Genomic DNA, 27,357 nt, shown 5'->3' on the forward strand with positions numbered 1-27,357 from the left:
GATGGGCTGCGGCGCCACAGAGTAGTAGTAGGAATGTCAGACTAGTTCTGCAAGGTGCTGCTAAAATTTCTTTCAGCTCAAAATCTCTAATTTACCATAGTTAGTGTGGTTTCTTATGTAAATAGGTGTTTGATATGTGTACATTATAACCTCGTTGTCTTGATGGGAATACAGTAGAAAGTTGTACTACGACTGATTCACTAATATTGAACGAATTGGAAACACTGATATGATACAACAAAGGAAGGATTGACTCACCATCAGTATCCTGCCAGATAGGAGTGAAGCTTTCGATCACTTCCTGGATCTCCTTGAATTCCTTTTCCCATTGACTTATCTCGTTAGCCATGGTGACCTAGTAGTGAAAGAACAATTACTGTTAGTCTAACTAGTTTGATGCCTGGCATTCAGTAGAGTTAGCTTTTCTCCACCGTTTACAAGTATTTTCCGAGGTGGGTGGGGTAATTAAGCGGAGCCATCGGGTTTGACCCTTCGAAATATCCTGGAATCAATTATAGTTATTCTGACTTGGTTGGTTTAAAAAAATGATTGATTGGTTTAATTTTTTGAGGGGTATGTCGACACGTATAGCCATTTTGCTCCCTTCAGTGTATACGGAAAAAGATCCCCTTATCTAAAACCCTTACCTTAAAATTATAAAAGGGGTGTAAAGAGCCCCTTGAGAAAGTTTAAAAATGCATGTTGTGAAGGGACCTGCATAGGACAAACACAACACATTAGAAAAGGTAGGGATAGTCTAAAAACTACCTCAGAAAAAGTGTAAACGGCCTGCAATTCTCAGAAAACTAGAAACATTGGCTAAAACATTTTCATCTTCTCCCAACATAGCTGAAAACTCGACGGGAGAGTTAAAAGCCTGTCTAAGGTAATTAAATCAGAACATTCGAAGAATGTGCTGAACACTTAAAACAACGTCACATGTACGGCACAGCGGAGGGTCCAGTCCTTGCAGCAAAGGACGATGATTAAGACGGCTGTGTCCGATTCGAAGCCGCGTTAAGATAACTTCTCGGCGGAAGGGACGGAGCGAGGAACGCCAAGCACCAGTGTTGGGCTTGATAGCGTGAAGGTTGTTTCCCCGTACCTCATCCCACCCACTCTGCCTGCTGCGTGTCAAAAACGAAAATAACATTCTACAGAGGATGAACGAGAACGTCGGGTGCTCCGTTTCCTTTGATGACTACATGACTGGGGCCTCAGCAGAAGCGGACTTCAGCACTGGCAGATAAGATCACGGTAACTGCAGTGCATCGTGAACTTCGCGAGCTTGGCATACACAAATTTGCACGTCACAAAGGGAAGGAACAACAACTTAGGCCTCCCAGAAATTAGGTATTCAATGAGACAAAAACTCTGGTTATTTTAAATCTCTCTTATACTCACATAGGTTGAAATGTGTCTCGAACCCCTGATTAAGAGGTGACAACATTAACCATTAGACAAACGTAAGGTAATTAGTTAAATTGATACTGAGTATAAGTTGTTATAATGTTTCTCAAAATGCTACACTAATTCATATCACTGCAATCTGTAATTTGAAGAATGTTTCACAAAGGAGTTTCATTTTCATTGAATGGAAAATCCCATTTCCTATCAATGATCCTTTCTTATTGCATATTTTCTGCGTATTTTCTGTGAATCAGTCTAGCTTTCTATTCCTTTGTTGTCCACTTAATTTCACCTCCATCGTTGCCAAGTAAGTGTAAATATTTCCTGCCTCACGACGTCGGGTGAGCATCAGTTCGTTCCCTTCACTCCTTCCTATCACCGACCAATCTTCTATTTTTTTTCTCAAGTGGTATCCACAACAGATGAGAGCAGTTTTTCTCCGTGGGTGGTTCCCAGGTGTGTGCAGGCGTTCGTAGATGTTGTTAACCAATTTGACATGACTGGCAGGTGTTGTAAACAACTGCCAGAGAGATGTGCACTAGAGACCATCCACGGAGAAAAAGTGCTCTCATCCGTTGTGGATACTACTCTCTCAGTATCTTTCCTCTTCTGAGTGGCGTAGCAGCATCCCATATGTGAGAGGGGCAACGAAAGGTTGTTTCTGTTTTCTTGAAATTGTGGATAATTCCCTAAATTCAGCAGATAGTATCGCATTTGTAAGAGTTGTTCTACTTAAGATACACAATGTCACTATATTCTTTCGTTTACACATACACACAAACTTACGCATGCACACACGTAGACAGACAGAGACAGACACGTAAGTAGTCTGGCTCTTCAGGCTAATCACGACGATAGGAAGAAAGACGAATGGATTACATGAATGAAAGGACACAAAATCTAGGGCTCAGACATAGAACTTTAGGAAGCGAAATCGGAAGTTGACAGCTGAACATGTTCGGCAGCCAAGGTGGCACTACGCAGCTATCAAACACGAGTAACATGGACGTCGTTAGGAGTGAGGCAAGGAGACCCTGGCCCCACCAGTTGCGACTGTGGCCCCAAACAAAATTTAATTATACTACATAAAATTTTCAGGGAAATTCGTAGCAGAACTGGAGCCCTACGGGGGGGGGGGGGGGAACAAACGTGCTACTCTGAAGAAAATCTTCAGAAGCAAATATAGCACACCAAAATTTCCACTTCTTCGTTGCTTACTGGTTGTAACCAGTCATATAATCTGCCTGCCTTGAGGTTACCCTTGCCCCAAGTTCCTATAAACCAGAGATTCGAACTTTTCGTTACAAATGACCCTTCCCTTACAGATAGAAACAAAGCGGTCTTTGCCAAGCGGTCAACAGTAGAGGATCGAGAGATACATGTAGTTCTCCAATAACTGTTTTCCTAGTGTTCGAAGACAAGGCCCAACATAATATATGTTCATTTTGGGTCATTGTAGGCCAGAAACAGATGGGTTTTATTTGTCCTTTTTTGCCTTTTTCGGCATTTTTGGCTTATTGGTCCTTTTTTAGCCATTTTCTTAGGTCTTAACTGCCTTTTTTGCAACTTCACCTTCTTTCAATTCGAATAATCATCAGTTCATCACCTCTTAAGCATCCTTTCTGTCGAAGGAAATATATATATATATATATATATATATATATATATATATATATATATTAACCATCCCTGAAACGAGAGAAAACATTTTTGGACGACTGAATCAGGTACCGTACAAGGTCCTTTAACCGTAACTTGTCTGGAAGGTCACGCTGTAAGTGGCAACTTTCTCTTGTTTTGAAGCTTTGGGTTTTCTCGCACTGTGTTTTCCATACCACCAGAATTTTGTATTTTTTTATTCATTAAATATGTAATTAAAACTGAAGTTAATAATTAATTTGGATCACATTTATACGTCCTTTTTTCCGCTTTTAGGTCCTTTTTTGATAGTATTAGGTCTTTTTATAGGTCTTTTTTTTGGCAAATTATAGGTCTTCAACTTCCGAGCCCTACTGATAATATTCTGAGATTTAAAATTTCTCCCTGCTTCAACTTCAGAACTTTGTGTTCTTGCAAGTATCTCGTCTCGAGTTGCCGTGAGTCTGATCAATGTGTAGTTCAAAAGTGTTGTACTGCATTTCTATTTTTAATGGATATATTCCCATTTTTTGTGATAATTTTTACATAAGAATCAATTATCTTGGACCTGTCAAAATTAAATCATACTATGCTTGGCTTTCGTTTCTGCTAATAGTTTCATAGGAACAAATTCCAGAATTTCAGATTTGCCCGCCCCCACAAACTGAATAACCTAGCTACGTTCCTTCGAGTAACGAGATTACCATGTCCGATTTTGTTTCGGGTTACATATATTTCATTTTGCGTCAGTTGCTTTACGTTATTTTCAATTTCAAAGTATTTGGTGCAACATAAACGAAGTCTCTGATACATGGTATACATGGTGATCACTTATTTGAAAGCACGAATGAGCTATCACAATCGTATAAAATGATATTTTATTACATATACTCGCAACACATTCAGTAAAATTGAAAAATTTAGAAAGTATGAAAATGCTCATTATCTAAGTATTTATGCAAATGTAAAAGTCCCACTGTGCAGTTGTAACAGATTAAGGTACCAGTTTCGTATGGGGAAAACACCTTTCACTCGTTCATTTCGTCTTGTTTGACATTGGTACTTAACTTTTATGCATTGCCAAAAATTCTTTAAGGTGGGATTTTGCTTTTCTCACGAAAATAATTTCAATTTTTCACATTACGAGTATTTATTATTCTTCCTTTTTTCGCTTTCGTAGGGCACAATATGGGGGGGCACAGCTTGGCGTGTCGTGGATCATCAGTGGGTAAGCAGTGTTTCCAACCTTCTTAACCGAAAAATGCCCCACAAACCATTCACGGAAGGTTAGGTAAGGTTCACTTAGGTTTGGCAAACATAGTTAAAATTAAAAACCAAACCATTCAGGCATAGCCCCAAAAACCATTGACGGATAGCCCCAAAAACCATTTACGGATAGCCCCACAAACCATTTACGGATAGCCCCACGAACCATTTCCGGCAAGGTTCGGTTAGGTTAGGCAAGCATAGTTAAAATTTTGTTCGTAAAACAATGCGATACAGCTTTTTTTTAAAAAAATCACCTTCACTTCTTGCAAAACAACGGCGTGGTTGGAAACACTGACAGGGTGTTACGTCATCAAACGTACTGAACATCCGATCCACGTAGAGGAAGAACGGCAATTGTGCATCGGAGATGTATTTTTCTTCGAAAATACATGAATTCCTGGTTCAATACATTCAACGATGAAAGAAAATACCTCCACGAACTTTGAAAATGCCACAGAAACTCATTTCCGTAAGTAGTTTCTCCTGTAAAATTGAAGAAATGCGTTTTCCCTATCAAACTGTTACCCAGAATATATTGCTGATTTAGAAGATATATTTATCTCATTCTAAAATATTATTTGCACGTTAAGCACTTTTAATCAACTATTTAGTGCAATATACAATTTTTACCACCAGAATTCTTGAAATTACATGTTGTACGGAGAAAATAATTCAAAGTGATTAACTTAAACTGAACAGTTATTGCCATATTACATAAAAAGTATGGTAAAATGTATGTATTGTATGTATGTATGTATGTATTTTATGTAATGCCTTTTCAAAGTAATAAAGTTATTATTCTCTCTATCTGTTAGCATTATTATCTTCATTCTTTTAGCGTTATATATTTCAAAACTAGAAACATTAGCTTACCTCTTTGCGCGTAAAATTCTTTGTATTAAATTTGTAAAAATCGATATTTCCTCAATTTATGACCTTGACGAAATGTGGGAAAGAAGTTTAAAAAACAACATTATACATTAAATAATTAAAAACAATAGCTTAAAACACTGGTGTCGAGTGAGAAGTGAGGCATCCGAGGATAGCAAATTGATATCGAAGTGACGTGTGATACAATACGACAATACCACCAGGTCATAATTCGAAATCTTGCATTTCATTACAGAAAAAAAATTGAGTAAATGTCGCCGCGGTCAATGTGTTAAGAAACACTGAAGATTTATAAAATCCCTTAGTGTTTAATGTACATAATTATTTCAAGTGTAGTGTTAGAACTCGTACAAGAGTTTTGTCGTTTGAATTTTCAGGGGAATTCGAGTAGGCTAAGTTGTTTTTTTTTTCGTTACTTCGGTCAGAGAGACTATTAGACTTTTCGGTTATCCGACTATCACCTTAATCTATGACATTAATCCTAAAAGCAGCAACTAAAAAATACATTTCCGTGTTTATTTCTACTGGTTAGTTTGTTATATTGATCTTGACCATAAGCGTACAAATCATATTTATTTCTCAATGCACAAACTAGGCCCTAAAACACGTTTATAAACATGGTGGGAAGTAAGTTAGGAATGAATTCAACATTTACAAATAATTAGTCAGAAATATATTCGTTTATTAAAAATGTCACACTAAGCTTGCCAATAATTCTGATTGTATCCAAGCAACAACAAAATTTTAGAATAGAATTTCACTTTATTTACTTTTAGATGTAACGAATCTAAATTTTCAGTAGGATTTCAGCTCGAATTCTTTTCATCAGGTGAGATAAGTATTTGTTTGTTGCATGTATATATTACACTGGTCAACATGATTTTTTTTCACAAGAAAACGAAATGGCGAGTCTAGTGTATTTTTACCCTTAATTCAAATATGTAATTAGAATTTTTCCATCAGGCACAGTTTTCCTGTGACAGTTACTTTTTGAAATTGAATAGCAACGTTCTTTATAGCCTGCCATGGGATGCTTTGACCTGTATTTGTTCACCTAGTTTGTTCATAGATTCTTCCAAAGTTAGTTTGAACTGTGCTGCTGCATAATGGCAATGAATTACAATCAGTGCTTGTAGCGCATTCAGCTGGTACTAAAGAGACAAATGAAAATATGAAATTGCTGTTGGAAAAAAACTCGAATATAGGAAATATAACTAGGATATCTGTGAAGACATAAAGGTGATTGCCTTTCTGCTTAGTTTGCAATTTGGATACACAAAATTTTGCTGTTTCTTGTGTGAATGAGACAGTAGGGATAAGAAGTATGACTATATTAGAAAATTGAGGTCCAAATGTGAATCTCTTATTCCTGGGCAGAAAAATGTGGAAAATACACCATTAGTAAGTTCTGAAAAAGTGTATTAACCTCCATTCATATCAAATTGGGAGTCATGAAACATTTTGTGAAAGCAATAAATAAAAGCTCTGCTGCATTTATGTATTTGAAATCTAAATTTCCCAACTTCAGTGATACGAAACTGAAAGAAGGAATTTTTATAAGGCCACAAATAAGATCACTAATGGCTGACAAACATTTTCAGGAACTATCAAATTCACTGGAAAAAGCAGTAAATCATAAAGCAGAAAACTAGTGGTATAGTGACCGATCTTGTGAATTCAGACAAAGCTATGGGATGAAACATGTCTTTAAAAACTTACTTCTTAGACTCCCACCTATACCCTGTCCCAGGTAACAGTAGAGCAGGGCCGCGCGTATCGGCAGAGGAGGAGGAGGAAAATCGAGTGGTGAAAGCGCAGCGTTGCCAACCGTACGGTCCTAACCGTACATGTACGAAAATTTCCTGGCATGTACGGACGTACGGTCCAGACCTTAGTCCCTACGCTAAATGCACGGCTTGTCAAAATTTGCTCTTGCAGTTTTATCCCTAATATTCCCCTAAGAAATTCTTAAACCAATCGTACGGATCTGGTAGTCCAGGGGCATATGTCAATATTTCTATAGTCCGTGGGTTTTTGAATGAAGGGAATATATGACTACCGGTAATACGTTGCTAGCGTGATACACAATCATGTACTTCCAGGTGTTTTAAACGCAATTGTGGCAGAAGGCCTGTGTGACGTCATAAATCCAAGATGGCTACCGATTCATGTACTAACTAAGAAAATTCATCATAACTCCTTTAATATTTTTATAGATACATGTTTTGTTCCGAATTAATAAAGGAACACGATATATTCTTACAGTTTTTTTCACATCTCGCACTGTTATGGAGATATCCAACAGTGCATTATCATGTTTTTAGCATTGAAGTTGAAGTCTAATCCGACTGCACATCTGAAAAGTCGCACATGTTGGAGTACCTCGTTTTGATAACCGTCGCTGCGCTTAAACTTGAACAACGATTATCAATGCAAATAAAATTGCGTAATTAACGATAAACGTTATATTTAAAATAAATACAATACAGGCGCAGAAAATCTCACTACTTCCATCACCATTTTTTAGTACTTATTATTTCTCGTTGCTATCGTTACAGCAATTTGATCTCTTGTATTTTATACAGCGTGATAAGATGATTATAAAAATATATGTATAAAACAAACATGCATAAGTTAAAAACAACATCAATAACACAAATATTATTAACTTTGAACATGACAGTTTGAGAATAGGACAGTCTCAATCTCTCCCCTTCTCCTGGTAAAAAAAATGAAGATAACATTATTTTTTGTTTATATATAATATATAAGATTTGAGTCCCGCTTTTAATATGCACTCGTCAGGATAATGAGAGAGTTCACTTGACATAATGAACCAATTCACAAATTTACAATACTCTTTTTACTAAAGTTCTGGAAATGTCATCTTAGTGTACGAATTTACAGCTACTTATGCATCACTTCATAACAATTACATTAGTTTAAGCAATTCTTCTTTTTTCTCATCAGAACAATTACATTTCTTGATATTTGACAAGTTCTGCCTTGTTGTTATCTTCTTTCCATCCATAGACATCAAAATTGTATAATTGTTTTTCACAGCATCAACCATATAGGGTCCAAGCCATAATTCCATAAACTTATGAATTTTCTTGTTAATTGCACTACTATGTTCATGATTTTTCACTAAAACAATATCACCTGGGACTAGCTTCAATTTATTTGCATCACACTCATTAGGTTTGGACTTATATCTTTCTTTAATACGTGCTTTGGCGATAAAATACTTGTGTTTCCAGGGCACAAACTTTAAATCATCTGGCCAGTTAATTTGATTGAGAATTGAATCCTTTAATTCGTGATGAAGGAAAAGTTCACTAGGTGTGAAACCTGTTATTTCCGAAACTGAATTATTTAGAAGTCCTGTTACATGATTCAAATATTTTACCCAGTCCTGATGATTTTGCGAAGTATATAATCGTAACAATCGTATTAACTCTTTGTTGTACCTTTCCACAGGATTTGCGAAAGGCGAATAAACTGACGTGGTGATATGTTTTATGTTAGTCATCCATATATAACTTCCACTCTTGTGATTTAAATTGGGAACCGTTATCTGGTAATATTACCTTACATGCTGGATAGTGGTAAAAATACTGGAGCTTGAATTTGTTAATAATTTCACGTAACGTTGCCTTCCTTAACGGATATGCCATTAAAAATTTGGACATCGTATCAACTATTGTTAATATGTAACTATATTCTTGTGATTTGGGTAACGGTCCAACAAGATCTATTGATAACATATCATGTGGAGTAGTAGAATATACATGCAATTCATCCTTACTAATTTTTGTGTGACTTGTATAGTTTTTGCGCATGTTAAACAGTCGTTCAAATACTGCTTGATACTAACTTTCATTATAGGCCAACAATATAAACTTCTGCACTTATTAAATAGTTTATAGTATCCAAAATGACCTTGTAAGTCATGTAATTTATGAAGAATATTGGGTAAAACAACAATAGGTACTACAAGTTTCCACTTGTCCTCTTTCAAATGTTTCAGGAATAATATATTATCTTGAATCGAATATTGCCTTTTTATATTCTTTGACAAATTCCCATTTTGAAACTTTTGTACAATGGCACTGCAATAAGAATCCGAATTTTGACTTTCTTGCCAAAATGTTACACTATCTTCGTCAAGAAAATCAAAACTTATGTTATTTACATATAGTTCCGATAGAGTTGGAAAACCTGTACTTAAATCAGGATATCTGCTTAAAGCATCTGCAGCTTCATTCGATTTTCCCGGCACGTGATGTACATTATAATCAAACATTTGTAATTTCAAACTCCAACGATTTAATCTTGGATTCAAAGTTTTAGTAGATTCTAGCCAAGATAAAGATTGATGATCGGTAAACAATTTCACCTTAGTTCCAGCTATGTAAATGTAGAATTTTTCAAAAGCAAATAATATTGCTAAGCATTCAATCTCGTGAGTATTGTATGATAACTCATTGCCTTCAAGAGTTCTACTAGCGTATTGAATTATACGTGGTCCTTCTTCAGAATTTTCAGTTGAGTCTTGCCATAGAACAGCTCCTATTCCTTTCTTCGAACCGTCTGTGTTGACATTGAAAGGCTTCGTGAAATCTGGTTGATACAAAGCCTTTGGACATATCAGTAACTTGCGGAGGTTTTCAAAAGTGAAGCATGAACATCATTCCATTGCCATTTTGATTCCCTTTTCAACAGATCATACAAAAGCTGTGCCATTTCAGCAAATCCTTCCATAAACTTTCGTATCCAATTAGCCAATCCTAAGAACCTTCTCAAGGAGTGTTTGTTTGTTGGAATTGGAAAATTAATAATTGCTGAATGCATGCAGGATCAACCATAATTTTATCACCGGACACTATATGTCCAAGGAAGCAGATTTATTTTTAAGCAAACTTACATTTGGAAAAGTTAATAGACATATTGACACTCTTTATCTTTTGTAAAACTAGTTCTACATGTGGCATATGTTGAGACCAATCTTTGCTGAAAATGAGAATATCATCCAAATAACAAACAACAAAATTTCTGCAATCGGTGGAGAATATTTTATTCATCCTGTCCTGGAACACGGAGACTGCTGAACGAATCCCACACGGGAGATAGCGGAAAAGATATTGTGTGCCTCTATAATAAAAAGCTGTGTAAGGATATGAATCTTCAGTCAACGGTATTTGAAAATAACCTCATGAAAAATCAATTGAAGAAAAATAAACACATCCTAGGAACCTCTGTAACATTTCGTTAATTGCTTCTACTCTCACTTGTGGAGAGATAACATGTTCATTAATTTTACTAAAATCGGTCACAGGTCTCCAAAGACCTCCTTGCTTTGGCACTATATGTAGAGGGTTAAGATATGGTGAAGAATCCTGGTAAATAATTCCCCATATCTCCCACTTGGAAAGCTCTTCTTCTAAAGGTTGTCTCCTTGATATTGGTATGGGATAAGGTGTGCTTGTAATAGGTGTTACAGTATCTAATTAAATCTTGTAAGGTTCAACAATTGCTTTCCTAGGTTTATCTGAAAATTGTACGTGATAATACGACAGAAGTTTGAACAAATCAGCTTTCTGCAAATTGTCTAAATTATAATTTCTAAAAACAGACTCATAAATGAACTTCTTAGCTGGCATATATTCTACATCATCATTCAATGTTGACGCATCACGTAACAATCTACATGAATAACTTTCATTATAATTTAATATATCTTCGGAAGAAAAGTTAGACTTTGTATAATACTTCGAATCTTCTGTAGAAGAATATTGTCGAGCTAAAACAGAGGAAATTTCATTTCCTTTATAATTTAGCAAACTTACATTCCCTTCTTTAAAATCAATTACAGCTTTATATTTCCTCAAAAATGGAACTCCTAAAATGACATCGGCATTCAACTCTTTAAGAACAAAAAAATCCATAGGAAAGTATTCAGGCTTTATCTGCAGATTAATAATTTTACTACCAACAACTTTACACTTCTTGGATCCAGCGAAACCGGTGAGTTTTACATCTTCTACATTATCCAGTTTAATGTTGCCAATCAAAGACGATAGTTTACACCAAACGTCAAAATTTAGAACATTTGCCTGACTTCCAGAATCTATAATACACACTACAGGTATTTGACAAATAATTCCATGAATAACTGGAACTTCAGTTAATGGAACCGGAATATCATAATCACTAACAGTCCACTCAGGTTCTTCTTCAAACCCTTCCAATAAAAAAATTTCCTATGGTGGTTCCGATATTAAGTCTTTATCATCACGTACATTCATAATTTCCTGTGATTGAAATGAATTTTTGTTTGTTCAAATTTGGCCTCTATGAAGGAGAGCAGAGTGAACGAGGCACTTCCACCCGCTCATTTAATTTAAATTTGTTGTTGATTGGTAAGATGTTCCAATACCAGATTGTCGTGTAAAGGTCCTTGGTACATTTCCAGAAAGAGAATTTGATATTCCAGAAGTTGTAGATGCATTTTGTGGTTTTAATGAAGTCACATTAACAGGTTGACTGTAAGTAGGAGCGAAAGCAGGCTCATTTGAATACTGCGCTTGCCTATTGTAGAAAATCCTTCCATTCTGACTACTGGTAGGTAACTGAGAAGTTATAGCATCCTGATTATAATTCCTATTTGTAATGTCACCGGAAATACCAGAGTATGCATTATTTCTTTGGAATCTGAAATTATTTCTGTTATTATATGAAAATCCTGAATAGCCTCGATTATTTCTACGTCCTCTAAAACTACCATTGCTACCTCTAAACCGTCCATATCTTGAATTAGCATTGCCAAATTCATTAGTAAAGGGTACTTGAGCATGCATTGACGAAGTCTGAGTAGAAGACGAGCAAGTGTTTTTGGTGTGTTTAACATTAATTTGCTTGACACTAAATTTTGATTTCATACTGTCAGGATTCTTGTTGCGTTTAACCTTACTACTATTATCGGTCTCTTCCGGTAGGGAAAAAGTCCTCTTCTACTAGTTCGGACAACATCTAATTTCCTTAACATAGTTGTTAATTGGTCCATAGAACGTATCTCATGACAAGTTATTTTATTAGCTATATTATTTGGTAACTGGCTAATAACTAATTGAATAACATCCAATTCGTTTGGGTTCTCAACTAAATTGCAATAATTGGAATATGTTTTCAACGCAAAACTTTCTAAATCACCATGTACTGTAGGATCATACTTCCTGTTCCTTAATACTGACAACTGAGACTGTATTATTTCCGGACTTACAAATTGTTTCATGAATTCCCTTTGAAAATGATCATATGAAGAAAACATACGTTTGTGAGTTCTATACCAGTACGCAGCTCTGTTGGTGAAACACCGCTGAATACTCTGTAGCCTTTTGTTTGTTGGAATGCCCATAAGATCAAGCATAGAATTAAGATTTTCTAGATATTCAAGAGCCGATTGGTCTTCTATTTTCCCAGAAAATTTGGGTAAATGAGACAGTTCATTTATTTTTACATATCTGTTTCCTCTATCCCCAACAGTAATTACAGGTAAAGACGTTGGAGAAATACAACGATCAAATTGACTTTGTGGATAATAACAGAAATTGTTATTTGTATTTGGCTCATTAACACCAATTTCAGCATGTGGACAACTTGTGCCAGTCATTAAATTTGCATTAAGCCTTTCACCTTGAAACCACGGTCTGCAAACTTCATTCTGCAAGGAAGAAATATGACAAAACCCACACGTTTCACCAGGGACATTACTACGATGAATGACAGGAAGGTTAGGTTCTTGAGAGTATGCAAATATTTGATTTATGTAACTATTTTCACCATCAGCAGAACAACATTGTTGAACATTGGAATGTTTATCAATATTTGTAACGGTAGAATTCAATCTAGAAGTTGTCTGCATATTGTTAATCGCATAATTACTTGTATCCCCAAACTGTACACTATTAGGTGACATATTATTTCGACGATGTTCCTCGTTGCAGGTTGGAATAAATCTTTTATTTCGCTTCCAGCGAACACGATTTCGAACATGCGGTTTATCGAACGTTGTTTTCACATGGGTTGTTGAAGATTCATCAGATGAATAAGTAGATGAATTAGTCACCCCCGAGTCAACTGAATTTCTAGCCCTTTCACGTGATGTCTTAGTTTGAGAACTATTTTGTGCAAGGGGAGGTTTCAGATTTATCTTTGTGTTGCGTTGAGAATTTGCATAATTAGTTTGTAAAACATCAACACGAGATTCTATATGTTGCAACCTGTTATTACAATCAGTAATGTACGTTCCAAAATGTACATTTTCCCTACCAGCAACTTCCAACGATGATAATCTATTATTAATATCAGTTATTTTGGATGAACATACTGTAATAGATTTATCGTATTCACTAATCAAATCTTTATTTATTAAAATTTGTTGCCCTTGAACCTCTTGTTCTGTTCGGATTTGAGAAATATTGCTATTTAAAATACTTCCCAAATGTTCATTTCTATTGACACATTCAGAAGCTATTGAATCAAGTTGTGTTTTGACATCGGAAGTCAAGTTGTCTAATCTTTGATTAACAGTATTAATTTCTTGATGAACCAATTCAAATTTTGAAGTTAGGTTACTATAAATATCCAATTCCAATTGTTCAAACTGAGACTTAATATTCTCATTAAACTCTGCAAATTCTTGATTAGATTGCTGTAACTGTAATTTCATATCTTGGTTAGCAAGATCCATTCGTGTTTTTAGTTCTTCATTAGACTGTTCTAACTACAATTTCATTTCAGCATTAGACTGTTCTAACTGATTTCATAGAATTTTCTAACTGAGATTTCACTTCAGCATTAGACTGTTCTAACTGCGATTTCACAGACTGTTCTAAGTGCGATTTCATTTCAGCATTAGACTGTTCTAGTTTCGTCCTGAGGTCTTTATTAGAAGCTACCATAAGCAATTGACTACTCTTAACAGTACTTAACAAATCACCAAATTTCGGGTTAGCTGGCAAACTAAAAGGATCATAATCTGGTTTGCAACCTTTACAATAATAATTTTCTAGTGTAGTCGAATAAATTGTCCAGTGAGTGACTGTAAGTTTGAGACAAGATATATATGATGCCATGACGAGCACTCTGTACACTGAACATACCTCAAATCATTGTCAGGATCATTGCAACAAGATAATTTATCAGGTTTTTTAGAACAAACATCATGTTCTGTAGTATTCGCATTACTGGAAGCGACTACGGGATTACCAGCATCAAAGTAAGTAGTCATTGTATTAGCCTGAATGTTTATTTCTTTACGTGACGATTTAGATTTACTTTGTTTTAACTTATCAGCCATTGTGATCTTCACACGTATGACGATTCACGTAAGAAGTTACGTTATACAAGCACACTGAAGATTGTGACGTAAGTCTTACTTTAACATAAGACAAAAATTCTGTTCCATTACAACAGACATTCTTACCACTGTCAGAAGATTGCACACTTGCCCCGCTCCCGGCACACTCTGAATCTTCCATGGAAATTTGGAAACGCTGCTTCAACAAGCTCTGTGCGTCCACTGCCTGCTTCGTCACGCGCTCGTACAAGATCGGCACTCTTCGCCGATGACGTGTACGTTACAGGTGAATGCAGCCCTGGCCCAAAACCATGGTAACGGTTGAAGTTTTTGCGTGCGATGACGTGTAACCGGCCAAGTGATGCATCACTTCAATGTGAAGTCACGTGAAATGACAAAACGACAGTGTTGCAGTATGCAGATATTAAACACCAGAACAAGAACAATGTCTAGATGAGGATGTGTACTACAGGCTATGGAAAAGGAGATGCGATAACCACTAACGCCGTCAAACGGTTGGGCGGGAACTTTACGTCACATACCATGAAGAAGCAATAGGATCTGAGCTGATTATGTCCTTTGCGATTAGGCCACTCAGAATTAGTTCACTTCATCAAATGATTTCCTAAATCTCATCAATTTACATTGTCGATTGATTGATTGGTTGATTGATTTGGTGTTTTAAGTCCACTTTATGCACAGTAAGGCTAATCGGGACTGGACCTACAGTTTAAAGTGGGATCCGAACCATTATGTGCCTCCACCGGGTTCGAACCCGGGACCCCTTGATTACAAGGCAACGACGCTACCACTGCGCCATCAGGGAGGCCCTTACATTGTCGAATTCATTATTTGAGTTTTTCTTTTTTTTGGTTTAGGTAGAACATCTTCACCGAAGAGAAAATTTTGCTCATTTCTTTGTTTTCCTTGACCCTGGATGTACAGGGTCAAGGAAGTCAGTAATAAGGTGTGTTATATACAGTGTACGTACAACTATAGATTGAATTGTATCTTCTCCAAATATGGTGTATAAAGAAACAAACTGCCGGAGAACTAAGTGAGGTGAGTGTACAATTTTATATTACTATTATAGTGGAACCACAAGCAAAGAAACCTGCGCAGACTCGCGACTCCTGTGCACCGTACTCCAGTGTGGAGGGGAGGGGGAGAGTGGAGCATGCTCTCTTATAGTCCGAGTTGAACGGAAGAGGAAGAAAGTTCTTTTTCTTGTGGTCGCTCTTGTAAGTAAAGGGAACTGTGATTGGCCATTCATCTATTTTATCACTTCTTCATAATCTCAATTGACTCAAATGGCCGGAAGAGCAAAGTAAATTTATCAAATATAAATACAAACACGTACCGTTTAATAAATAACCAAAATGGAATGAAAAGTTAGCAGTTTGTATTTTTATTGCTTTATGTGAATATGTAGGGAAAAAGCGAGAGAGAATTGTACACCAATGGCAAAGAAATGGTAGGCGAAGTATTTACCAGGATTCCTGCTCATAATAAGGAGTCGAAGGTATCTTTAAGGATCTTTCTTCGATGTAAACCTAAAAGTTGACTTTTCAGATTACGTACATAATCTTCTGGGCAGAAATGCGCACTGCAGATTCTAGCATTAGCATGATTCACGTTAGCGTTTCCACACGAATCCAAAGCTCGGTGACCGAAGAATCCTTTTGAAAAACGTATATAACGTATATATTATGTTCAACGTACTTGGAAGATGTATCTTGTGCTGAACTAAAATAAATAATAATAACAAGTGGTGTGCGATATCTCGGAAAGTCGGGACCGGGATAGGAAAGAAAAATTCCGTCCCTATCACGACTTCAGCAAATGACTTCCCTAATAAATTTCTGGATCCCGAGCAGTCGGGAAATACCGAATGGTCATTTTAAAACGGTATTAATTCTTGACGTTTTCTACATTGCAAGTGTCTGGAACTTATCGGAAATTGTTAGTTTTCATTCCAGAAATGCAAAGAAAATCACTTAAGGTGAAAATGAGAATTTGAGATTTCCCGACTAGTCGAGAAATTGCGAATATTTCCCGTCCCGAATGTCGGGATTTAAAAAAAAATCCCGTTCAGATCAAAAATATTCTGTCCCGCATAACAATAAGTACCTATCTATATTTATTTTCAATTTGTCTGAAGCCACAAAATGTAAATGGGTGGAAATGCTCATTTGTGTACTCGATTTCGTGTGTTCAGTTTCTGACATGGTTTCCTATCTGCATAGTGCAACACTAGCGCATAGATTTGGATTTCATTTCATAGATAAATTCACCTCTTACCGTCGTTTCGTCATTAAGAGTAAACAACGGATTGACCCAACCTATACTTCTAATAACCTTGGGTGAATGCGCCCCTGAAATTATGTTGTTGTTTTTTTCTGTCACACAAGAATCCTGCCTGATGGAAAAAATCTAAAAATATATTCACCATGAAAAATACTTCTAGATTCAATTAATTTTGTTCTTGTGAAATAAACAAGTTCATTTTTGTAGACCAGTGTTATCAAATGTTGCTCCTTTACCTCCTTAGCTTAGTCGCGACAATATTGATTAACCGCGATTAGATTAAAAAGAACACAATAACCTGTCCTGGAACACAACCCAGAATCTTAGATGAGATCGTCACATATAGTTGTATATTTGGTTCAAGAAATCGGAGTGAAGGGGATTTAGAGTTAATTTCTTGTGTCACAGAGCCTTTGACAATTGAAAAACAATTTCTTAGCTCATTATGAGAGACGATCGTTTTTCTTGAATTACTCCCCCCCCATAAAATCACGAATTAAGAGTAGATCCACCTGTCAATTATATAGATAACATGAACAGAAGTATTCCTTAAACTGCAACCACCTGATGGAACACACTAATAAAATTTAAACTGAGAAGCTCTCGTCTGGACATGTTAGTCACTCGTATCACTCAATCACTTTCTATTTATGTGCACATATTTCTAAAAAATTAGAACTTATTTTAAAATTTGTTACACATTTGGTGCATATCTCTGCCAATAAGCAAATAGGAAGTACCCCAAATTAGTAGTGTGTTTTGTGGTACAACCAGGACCGGAAAGTATGAACCCCCCTCTGGCAGATTTGTCTACACTTAAAACTTGCTCAACATGCCCATATGAGCTTTTTGCTCAAGTGTGGAACCCCGTCTAATCCAAGATTTTTGTAAAAATGCCCTCGGGAATTTCCTGAGAAAGTATGACCCCCCTCAGATTGATTTGCCTACACTTATAAAAGGCACTTCTGTGAGATTGTTGTCCATAAACCTGTCAAAAATATGCCCCTCTTGATATTTTTTTTGGCCACACCTAAAACTACGCCAAACGTATTAACACACCCACACACACACACACACACACACATACACACATATTTACTTCCGGTCCACTTCTGGCTTATTTCTGGCCATTTCTGCCCACTTCCGGTCCACTTCCGGTATAGTTTCGGCCATTTCGACCCATTTCTGCCCACTTCCGGTCCACTTCCGGTATATTTTCGGCCATTTCTGCCCACTTCCGGTCTATTTTCGGCTATTTCTACCCATTTCTGCCCACTTCCGGTCTATTTTCGGCTATTTCTACCCATTTCTGCCCACTTCCGGTCCACTTCCGGTCCACTTGTGGCCTATTTCTGGTTTATTTCTATTGCATCATGTTTTGCAACAAATTATTACCTAATATTATGCATTAGGCATGTGTTGTTTTCTGATTAATTGGTTATGACATAATGTGATGATGTGGTGTTTTCTGATTGGTTTAAATAAGCAGGGTTTCTATTGGCTCTATAAATCTATATAAGCCAGAGCACAGTGCAGATTCTTCACCATTGCTGGATCGGCAGTGGAACCCACATTGCGGGGGATAGAACCTGAACAGGCTCCACCAAAGTATAGGAGACTTGAAGCATATAATTTGGCGGAATAACCCAAGTAAGGTCATAGAAACAATATACACTGATACAATAAAAGCCAATTTTTGGCAGGGGGGCCAAAGTGGTTCCTAAATACAAAATAATTAATATCTCAAGAACTAATTGACATAGAGCTATGCAGTTTTTTTTTGTCTGCACTGAACCCAACTGATATTTTTTATTAAGCATAGAATTTTGATTTGATTCCCAAGAAATTTTATATAAATACCAAAGCCAAAAAATATTAACACACATACACACACACTAAATATACAAAACACACTGCTGAACCCAACTGATATTTTTTTATTAAGCATAGAATTTTGATTTGAACCCCAAGAAATTTTATATAATAAACATAACAAAATTCTAATATTTATTTTTGTTTAACAGGAACAACAAGTTCTGAGCACATAAGCAGTTTCTGAGGAATACAAGGCAGCAGCAGCAGCAAGCAAATAACTTATAGAAGGCAGTGTGTATCATATCTAATTGCATGGATAATCTTGACACAGGATTTTTTGAGAGAAGATGTATTTCAAAATACATAAAATCTAAGTCACTTGTTGATGATTTAAAGCTTAGATTCTGTGGCCTGTCCGAGTATGACCTGTTTGCTGTGCAGAATGAAACTGAAATGCAGTGGGTGCTTGCCAGTGACAGGCCATTCCAATGCCTGTATCTCAACTTTATCAGTGAGTTTGAAAGGCTTGTATACAACAAGTACAAGAGAATTGTTGGATTGTTTGTTAATTTTTATACAGACAGGTGCCATTATAATTTAAGGTTGAAATTGTTTGACAATTATTGGTTCAACAATTGCTATGAGCATTGTTTTGAGTATAGGATGGCCATGATTGCATCTCAGAGTTTAAATTGGAGACATTATAAATATTCAAATAAAATTATTAACAAGATATCTAAATATAAGAAGATTGAATTTGTTACAACTGATAATGGGAATTTGTACAGTGGTGAAGATTTCAATCCAGAGTTTGTATCAAATTCCAACTATATATATTTGAATGAGCTTGTCATGTATTTTATAAGGCAAAAATTTAGAGATTGCACTTATGATTGTATTGTTGAGGCACTGGGGCAGAATAATTTGCATGATATATGCAATTGTGGGAGAGTTTTGTCCAGCCTCTCAGTGTGATTTCAGGCACAGGAATTTGGCAGTTGGGAATCAATCCGCAGCAGGCAGCCCTGATTATTTCAGCAGAGACAGCAATCAAGGTAAATAAATATTTGCTGCAAGTGTAATTTAATTCTCTTCTCATCAGTGTAACACATTTCCTGTTTTATGCAGTTCCAAATCCCTGCCCCATCAGTGCTGTAGAAATATCAGCCAGGCTCGGGTCTGTATGCAGGAAGAGGCAAGACATTTGTTTGAAATCTGTTTTGAAGCCTGTACCTAATCACAGCACAGCTCTGTCAGAGATAGGGACAATGAGTAATATCTGTAATTAATAATTCAGTAATTATTTCTAACAAGTTTAATTTTCAATAGGCTCTTCTCATCAGTGTAACACATTTCCTGTCTTATGCAGTTCCAAATCCCTGCATAGCAGTGCTGTAGCCAGGCTCGGGTCTGTATGTAGGAAGAGCCATAGTTGAAATCTGCTTGGGTATAATTTTTTGAAGCCTGTACCTCATCACAGCATAGCTCTGTCAGAGGATAGGGATATTGAGTATAAAATCTGTAATCAATAAGTCAGTAATCAATTCTAACAAGTTTAATTTTTAATAGGATCTTCTCATCAGTGTAACAAATTTCCTGTCTTGTTTCACATGCAGTTCCAAATCCCTGCCCCATCAGTGCTGTAGAAATATGAGCCAGGCTCGGGTCTGTCTGTAGGAAGAGGCAAGACATTTGTTTGAAATCTGCTTGGGTATAATTTTCTGAAGCCTGTACCTAATCACAGCACAGCTCTGTCAGCGATAGGGACATTGAGTATAAAATCTGTAATCAATATTGTCAGTAATCAATTCTAACAAGTTTAATTCTCTTCTCATCAGTGTAACAAATTTCTTGTCTTGTTTCACATGCAAATCCCTGTTCATCAGTGCTGCAGCCAGGCTTGGGTCTGTATGAAATCTGCTTGGGTATAATTTTCTGAAGCCTGTACCCATCACAGCATAGCTCTGTCAGAGATAGGGACATTGAGTAATAATTAATAATTATTCTTGTCAGTAATCAATTCTAACAAGTTTAATTTTTAATAGGTTCTTCTCATCAGTGTAACAAATTTCCTGTCTCGTGCAGTTCCAAATCCCTACCCATCATCAGTGCTGTAGAAATATCAGCCAGGCTCGGGTCTGTATGCGGGAAGAGGCAAGATATTTGTTTGAAATCTGCTTGGGTATAATTTTCTGAAGCCTGTACCTAATCACAGCACAGCTCTGTCAGAGTGTAACAAATTTCCTGTCTTGTTTCACATGCAGTTCCAAATCCCTGCCCAGCAGTGCTGCAGCAAGGCTCGGGTCTGTATGCAGGAACAGGCATGATATTTGTGAAATCTGCTTGGGTATAATTTTCTGAAGCCTGTACCCATCACAGCACAGCTCTGTCAGAGATAGGGACATTGAATAATATCTGTAATCAATAATTAATAATTATTCTTGTCAATAATCAATTCTAACAAATTTAATTTTTAATAAGCTCTTCTCCTGTCTTGTTTCACATGCAATTCCATATCCCTGCCCATCAATGCTGTAGAAATATCTTCCAGGCTCGGATCTGTGTGTAAGAACAGGCAAGATATCTGCTTGGGCATAATTTTTTGAAGCCTGTACCCATCACAACATAGCTCTGTCAGAAATAGGGACATTGAGTATGTATTATTACTGCACCTGCCCCATCTAACATGTTGCTGTATTTCTTCAATACATTAATCATAATCAATAAAATATTCAGAACAAACCTCTATAAGATATGACAACCTGCAATAATTTGGATGTATGAGATGTTTTATTTTCTGTATTTTTCAGGCTCTTTTATTACAATCTTGTTTCTCTCTCCAACATTGCCATCACTATAATTCCACATGTTCTATGCTAACAACTTCAAACCTGAAAACATATCTGTAATCAATAATTAATAATTATTCTTGTCAATAATCAATGCTATTATTTAATTTTTAATAGGTTCTTCACATCAATGTCCTGTCTTGTTTCACATGCAATTCCAAATCCCTGCCCATCAGTGCTGCAACCAATTTGTAATTGAAATCTGCTTGGGTATAATTTTTTGAAACCTGTACCTCATCACAACATAGCTCTGTCAGAAATAGGGACATTGAATATAAAATTATTACTGCACTATATTTTAAAACCTGCCCCATCTAACATTGCTGTGTTTCTTCATAATCAATAAAATATTCAGAACAAACCTCTATAAGATATGACAACCTGCAACAATCTGGATGTATGAGATGTTTTATTTTCTGTATTTTTCAGGCTCTCTTGTTACAATCTTGTTTCTCTCTTCAACATTGCCATCACTATAATAATATCTGCCACATGTTCTATGTTAACAACTTCATAATCGATGCAAAAAAAATAAACTTGAAAACATATCTGTAATCTAATCAATTCTAACATTTAATTTTCAATAGGCTCTTCTCCTGTCTTGTTTTACATACAGTTCCATCTCTGCTCATCAGTGCTGTAGAAATATCAGCCAGGCTCGGGGTCTGTGTGTAGGAACAGGCAAGATATTTGTTTGAAATCTGCTTGGGTATAATTTTCTGAAGCCTGTACCTAATAACAGAAGCACAGCATAGCTCTGTCAGAGATAAGAACATTGAGTAATATCTGTAATCAACAATTAATACTTATTCTTGTCAGTAATCAATTCTAAAAATTTAATTTTTAATAAGCTCTTCCTGTCTTATTTTACATACAATTCCAAATGCCCATCAGTGCTGTAGAAATATCAGCCAGGCTCGGGTCTGTGTGCAGGAAGAGGCAAGATATTTGTTTGAAATCAGCTTGGGTATAATTTTTTGAAGCCTGTACCTCATCACAGCATTGCTCTATCAGAGGATAGGGACATTGTATTATTACTGCAAAACCTGCCCCATCTAACATGTTGCTGTGCTTCTTCATAAATCAATAAAATATTCAGAACAAACCTCTATAAAATATGACAACCTGCAACAATCTGGATGTATGAGATGTTTTATTGAATTTTATGTTTCTGTATTTTTCAGGCTCTCTTGTTACAATCTTGTTTCTCTCTGAAACATTGCCATCACTATTCAAACCTGAAAACATATCTGTAATCAATAATAATTATTCTTGTCAGTAATCAATTCTAATAAAACAAATTTCCTGTCTTGTTTCACATGCACATGTTCCAAATCCCTACTGATCAGTGCTGCAGCCAGGCTCGGGTCTGTATGTAGGAAGAGGCAAGATATTTGTTTGAAATCTGCTTGGGTTTAATTTTTTGAAGCCTGTACCTCATCACAGCATTGCTCTGTCAGAAATAAGGACATTGAATAATCAACAATTAATAATTATTCTTGTCAGTAATCAATTCTAACAAATTTAATTCTTCTCATCAGTGTAACAAATTTCCTGTCTTATGCAATTCCAAATCCCTGCCCATCAGTGCTCAGCCAGGCTCGGGTCTATATGTAAGAAGAGGCAAAATATCTGCTTGGGTATAATTTTCTGAAACCTGTACCTAATCACAGCACAGCTCTGTCAGAAATAGGGACATCTGTCTTGTTTTATATGCAATTCCAAATCCCTGCCCATCCGTGCTGTAGAAATATCAGAGCTATGCTGTGATGCTGTTATTAAGTACAGGCTTCAAAAATTATACCCAAACAAATATCTTACCTGTTCCTGCATACAGACCCGAGCCTGGCTGCAGCACTGCTGGGCAGGGATTTGGAACTGCATGTGAAACAAGACAGGAAATTTGTTACACTCTGACAGAGCTGTGCTGTGATTAGGTACAGGCTTCAGAAAATTATACCCAAGCAGATTTCAAACAAATATCTTGCCTCTTCCCGCATACAGACCCGAGCCTGGCTGATATTTCTACAGCACTGATGATGGGTAGGGATTTGGAACTGCACGAGACAGGAAATTTGTTACACTGATGAGAAGAACCTATTAAAAATTAAACTTGTTAGAATTGATTACTGACAAGAATAATTATTAATTATTACTCAATGTCCCTATCTCTGACAGAGCTATGCTGTGATGGGTACAGGCTTCAGAAAATTATACCCAAGCAGATTTCATACAGACCCAAGCCTGGCTGCAGCACTGATGAACAGGGATTTGCATGTGAAACAAGACAAGAAATTTGTTACACTGATGAGAAGAGAATTAAACTTGTTAGAATTGATTACTGACAATATTGATTACAGATTTTATACTCAATGTCCCTATCTCTGACAGAGCTGTGCTGTGATTAGGTACAGGCTTCAGAAAATTATACCCAAGCAGATTTCAAACAAATGTCTTGCCTCTTCCTACAGACAGACCAGAGCCTGGCTCATATTTCTACAGCACTGATGGGGCAGGGATTTGGAACTGCATGTGAAACAAGACAGGAAATTTGTTACACTGATGAGAAGATCCTATTAAAAATTAAACTTGTTAGAATTGATTACTGACTTATTGATTACAGATTTTATACTCAATATCCCTATCCTCTGACAGAGCTATGCTGTGATGAGGTACAGGCTTCAAAAAATTATACCCAAGCAGATTTCAACTATGGCTCTTCCTACATACAGACCCGAGCCTGGCTACAGCACTGCTATGCAGGGATTTGGAACTGCATAAGACAGGAAATGTGTTACACTGATGAGAAGAGCCTATTGAAAATTAAACTTGTTAGAAATAATTACTGAATTATTAATTACAGATATTACTCATTGTCCCTATCTCTGACAGAGCTGTGCTGTGATTAGGTACAGGCTTCAAAACAGATTTCAAACAAATGTCTTGCCTCTTCCTGCATACAGACCCGAGCCTGGCTGATATTTCTACAGCACTGATGGGGCAGGGATTTGGAACTGCATAAAACAGGAAATGTGTTACACTGATGAGAAGAGAATTAAATTACACTTGCAGCAAATATTTATTTACCTTGATTGCTGTCTCTGCTGAAATAATCAGGGCTGCCTGCTGCGGATTGATTCCCAACTGCCAAATTCCTGTGCCTGAAATCACACTGAGAGGCTGGACAAAACTCTCCCACAATTGCATATATCATGCAAATTATTCTGCCCCAGTGCCTCAACAATACAATCATAAGTGCAATCTCTAAATTTTTGCCTTATAAAATACATGACAAGCTCATTCAAATATATATAGTTGGAATTTGATACAAACTCTGGATTGAAATCTTCACCACTGTACAAATTCCCATTATCAGTTGTAACAAATTCAATCTTCTTATATTTAGATATCTTGTTAATAATTTTATTTGAATATTTATAATGTCTCCAATTTAAACTCTGAGATGCAATCATGGCCATCCTATACTCAAAACAATGCTCATAGCAATTGTTGAACCAATAATTGTCAAACAATTTCAACCTTAAATTATAATGGCACCTGTCTGTATAAAAATTAACAAACAATCCAACAATTCTCTTGTACTTGTTGTATACAAGCCTTTCAAACTCACTGATAAAGTTGAGATACAGGCATTGGAATGGCCTGTCACTGGCAAGCACCCACTGCATTTCAGTTTCATTCTGCACAGCAAACAGGTCATACTCGGACAGGCCACAGAATCTAAGCTTTAAATCATCAACAAGTGACTTAGATTTTATGTATTTTGAAATACATCTTCTCTCAAAAAATCCTGTGTCAAGATTATCCATGCAATTAGATATGATACACACTGCCTTCTATAAGTTATTTGCTTGCTGCTGCTGCTGCCTTGTATTCCTCAGAAACTGCTTATGTGCTCAGAACTTGTTGTTCCTGTTAAACAAAAATAAATATTAGAATTTTGTTATGTTTATTATATAAAATTTCTTGGGGTTCAAATCAAAATTCTATGCTTAATAAAAAAATATCAGTTGGGTTCAGCAGTGTGTTTTGTATATTTAGTGTGTGTGTGTGTGTGTGTGTATGTGTGTTAATATTTTTTGGCTTTGGTATTTATATAAAATTTCTTGGGAATCAAATCAAAATTCTATGCTTAATAAAAAATATCAGTTGGGTTCAGTGCAGACATAAAAAAAACTGCATAGCTCTATGTCAATTAGTTCTTGAGATATTAATTATTTTGTATTTAGGAACCACTTTGGCCCCCCTGCCAAAAATTGGCTTTTATTGTATCAGTGTATATTGTTTCTATGACCTTACTTGGGTTATTCCGCCAAATTATATGCTTCAAGTCTCCTATACTTTGGTGGAGCCTGTTCAGGTTCTATCCCCCGCGATGTGGGTTCCACTGCCGATCCAGCAATGGTGAAGAATCTGCACTGTGCTCTGGCTTATATAGATTTATAGAGCCAATAGAAACCCTGCTTATTTAAACCAATCAGAAAACACCACATCATCACATTATGTCATAACCAATTAATCAGAAAACAACACATGCCTAATGCATAATATTAGGTAATAATTTGTTGCAAAACATGATGCAATAGAAATAAACCAGAAATAGGCCACAAGTGGACCGGAAGTGGACCGGAAGTGGGCAGAAATGGGTAGAAATAGCCGAAAATAGACCGGAAGTGGGCAGAAATGGGTAGAAATAGCCGAAAATAGACCGGAAGTGGGCAGAAATGGGTAGAAATAGCCGAAAATAGACCGGAAGTGGGCAGAAATGGCCGAAAATATACCGGAAGTGGACCGGAAGTGGGCAGAAATGGGTCGAAATGGCCGAAACTATACCGGAAGTGGACCGGAAGTGGGCAGAAATGGCCAGAAATAAGCCAGAAGTGGACCGGAAGTAAATATGTGTGTATGTGTGTGTGTGTGTGTGTGTGTGGGTGTGTTAATACGTTTGGCGTAGTTTTAGGTGTGGCCAAAAAAAATATCAAGAGGGGCATATTTTTGACAGGTTTATGGACAACAATCTCACAGAAGTGCCTTTTATAAGTGTAGGCAAATCAATCTGAGGGGGGTCATACTTTCTCAGGAAATTCCCGAGGGCATTTTTACAAAAATCTTGGATTAGACGGGGTTCCACACTTGAGCAAAAAGCTCATATGGGCATGTTGAGCAAGTTTTAAGTGTAGACAAATCTGCCAGAGGGGGGTTCATACTTTCCGGTCCTGGTTGTACCACAAAACACACTACTAATTTGGGGTACTTCCTATTTGCTTATTGGCAGAGATATGCACCAAATGTGTAACAAATTTTAAAATAAGTTCTAATTTTTTAGAAATATGTGCACATAAATAGAAAGTGATTGAGTGATACGAGTGACTAACATGTCCAGACGAGAGCTTCTCAGTTTAAATTTTATTAGTGTGTTCCATCAGGTGGTTGCAGTTTAAGGAATACTTCTGTTCATGTTATCTATATAATTGACAGGTGGATCTACTCTTAATTCGTGATTTTATGGGGGGGGGGAGTAATTCAAGAAAAACGATCGTCTCTCATAATGAGCTAAGAAATTGTTTTTCAATTGTCAAAGGCTCTGTGACACAAGAAATTAACTCTAAATCCCCTTCACTCCGATTTCTTGAACCAAATATACAACTATATGTGACGATCTCATCTAAGATTCTGGGTTGTGTTCCAGGACAGGTTATTGTGTTCTTTTTAATCTAATCGCGGTTAATCAATATTGTCGCGACTAAGCTAAGGAGGTAAAGGAGCAACGTTTGATAACACTGGTCTACAAAAATG

At 36.5% G+C, this 27,357-nt stretch overlaps 2 protein-coding genes across 2 annotated transcripts in view; one reads left to right on the plus strand and one right to left on the minus strand.

The window, feature by feature from the left end:
• LOC145978022 (uncharacterized) overlaps positions 1 to 5,380 on the minus strand; it is a 28,591-nt gene extending 23,211 nt beyond the window's left edge. The window contains exons 1-2 of the mRNA XM_083110405.1: positions 5,191 to 5,380; positions 259 to 355 (exon numbers count right to left, since the gene is read on the minus strand). Of these exons, the coding sequence (XP_082966531.1) occupies positions 259 to 349 (91 nt within the window). The 5' untranslated portion in view covers positions 350 to 355; positions 5,191 to 5,380. The remainder of the gene's footprint in view (positions 1 to 258; positions 356 to 5,190) is intronic.
• Positions 5,381 to 15,574: 10,194 nt separating this feature from the next.
• Positions 15,575 to 27,357, plus strand: part of LOC145978174 (uncharacterized) — a 49,477-nt gene continuing 37,694 nt past the window's right edge. The window contains exon 1 of the mRNA XM_083110614.1: positions 15,575 to 15,631. The gene's annotated coding sequence lies outside the window, so the exon portion shown is untranslated. The remainder of the gene's footprint in view (positions 15,632 to 27,357) is intronic.

Source organism: Lepisma saccharinum, chromosome 24, assembly GCF_977018435.1.
Source record: "Lepisma saccharinum chromosome 24, izLepSacc3.1, whole genome shotgun sequence".
NCBI classification, from domain to species: Eukaryota; Metazoa; Arthropoda; class Insecta; order Zygentoma; family Lepismatidae; genus Lepisma; species Lepisma saccharinum.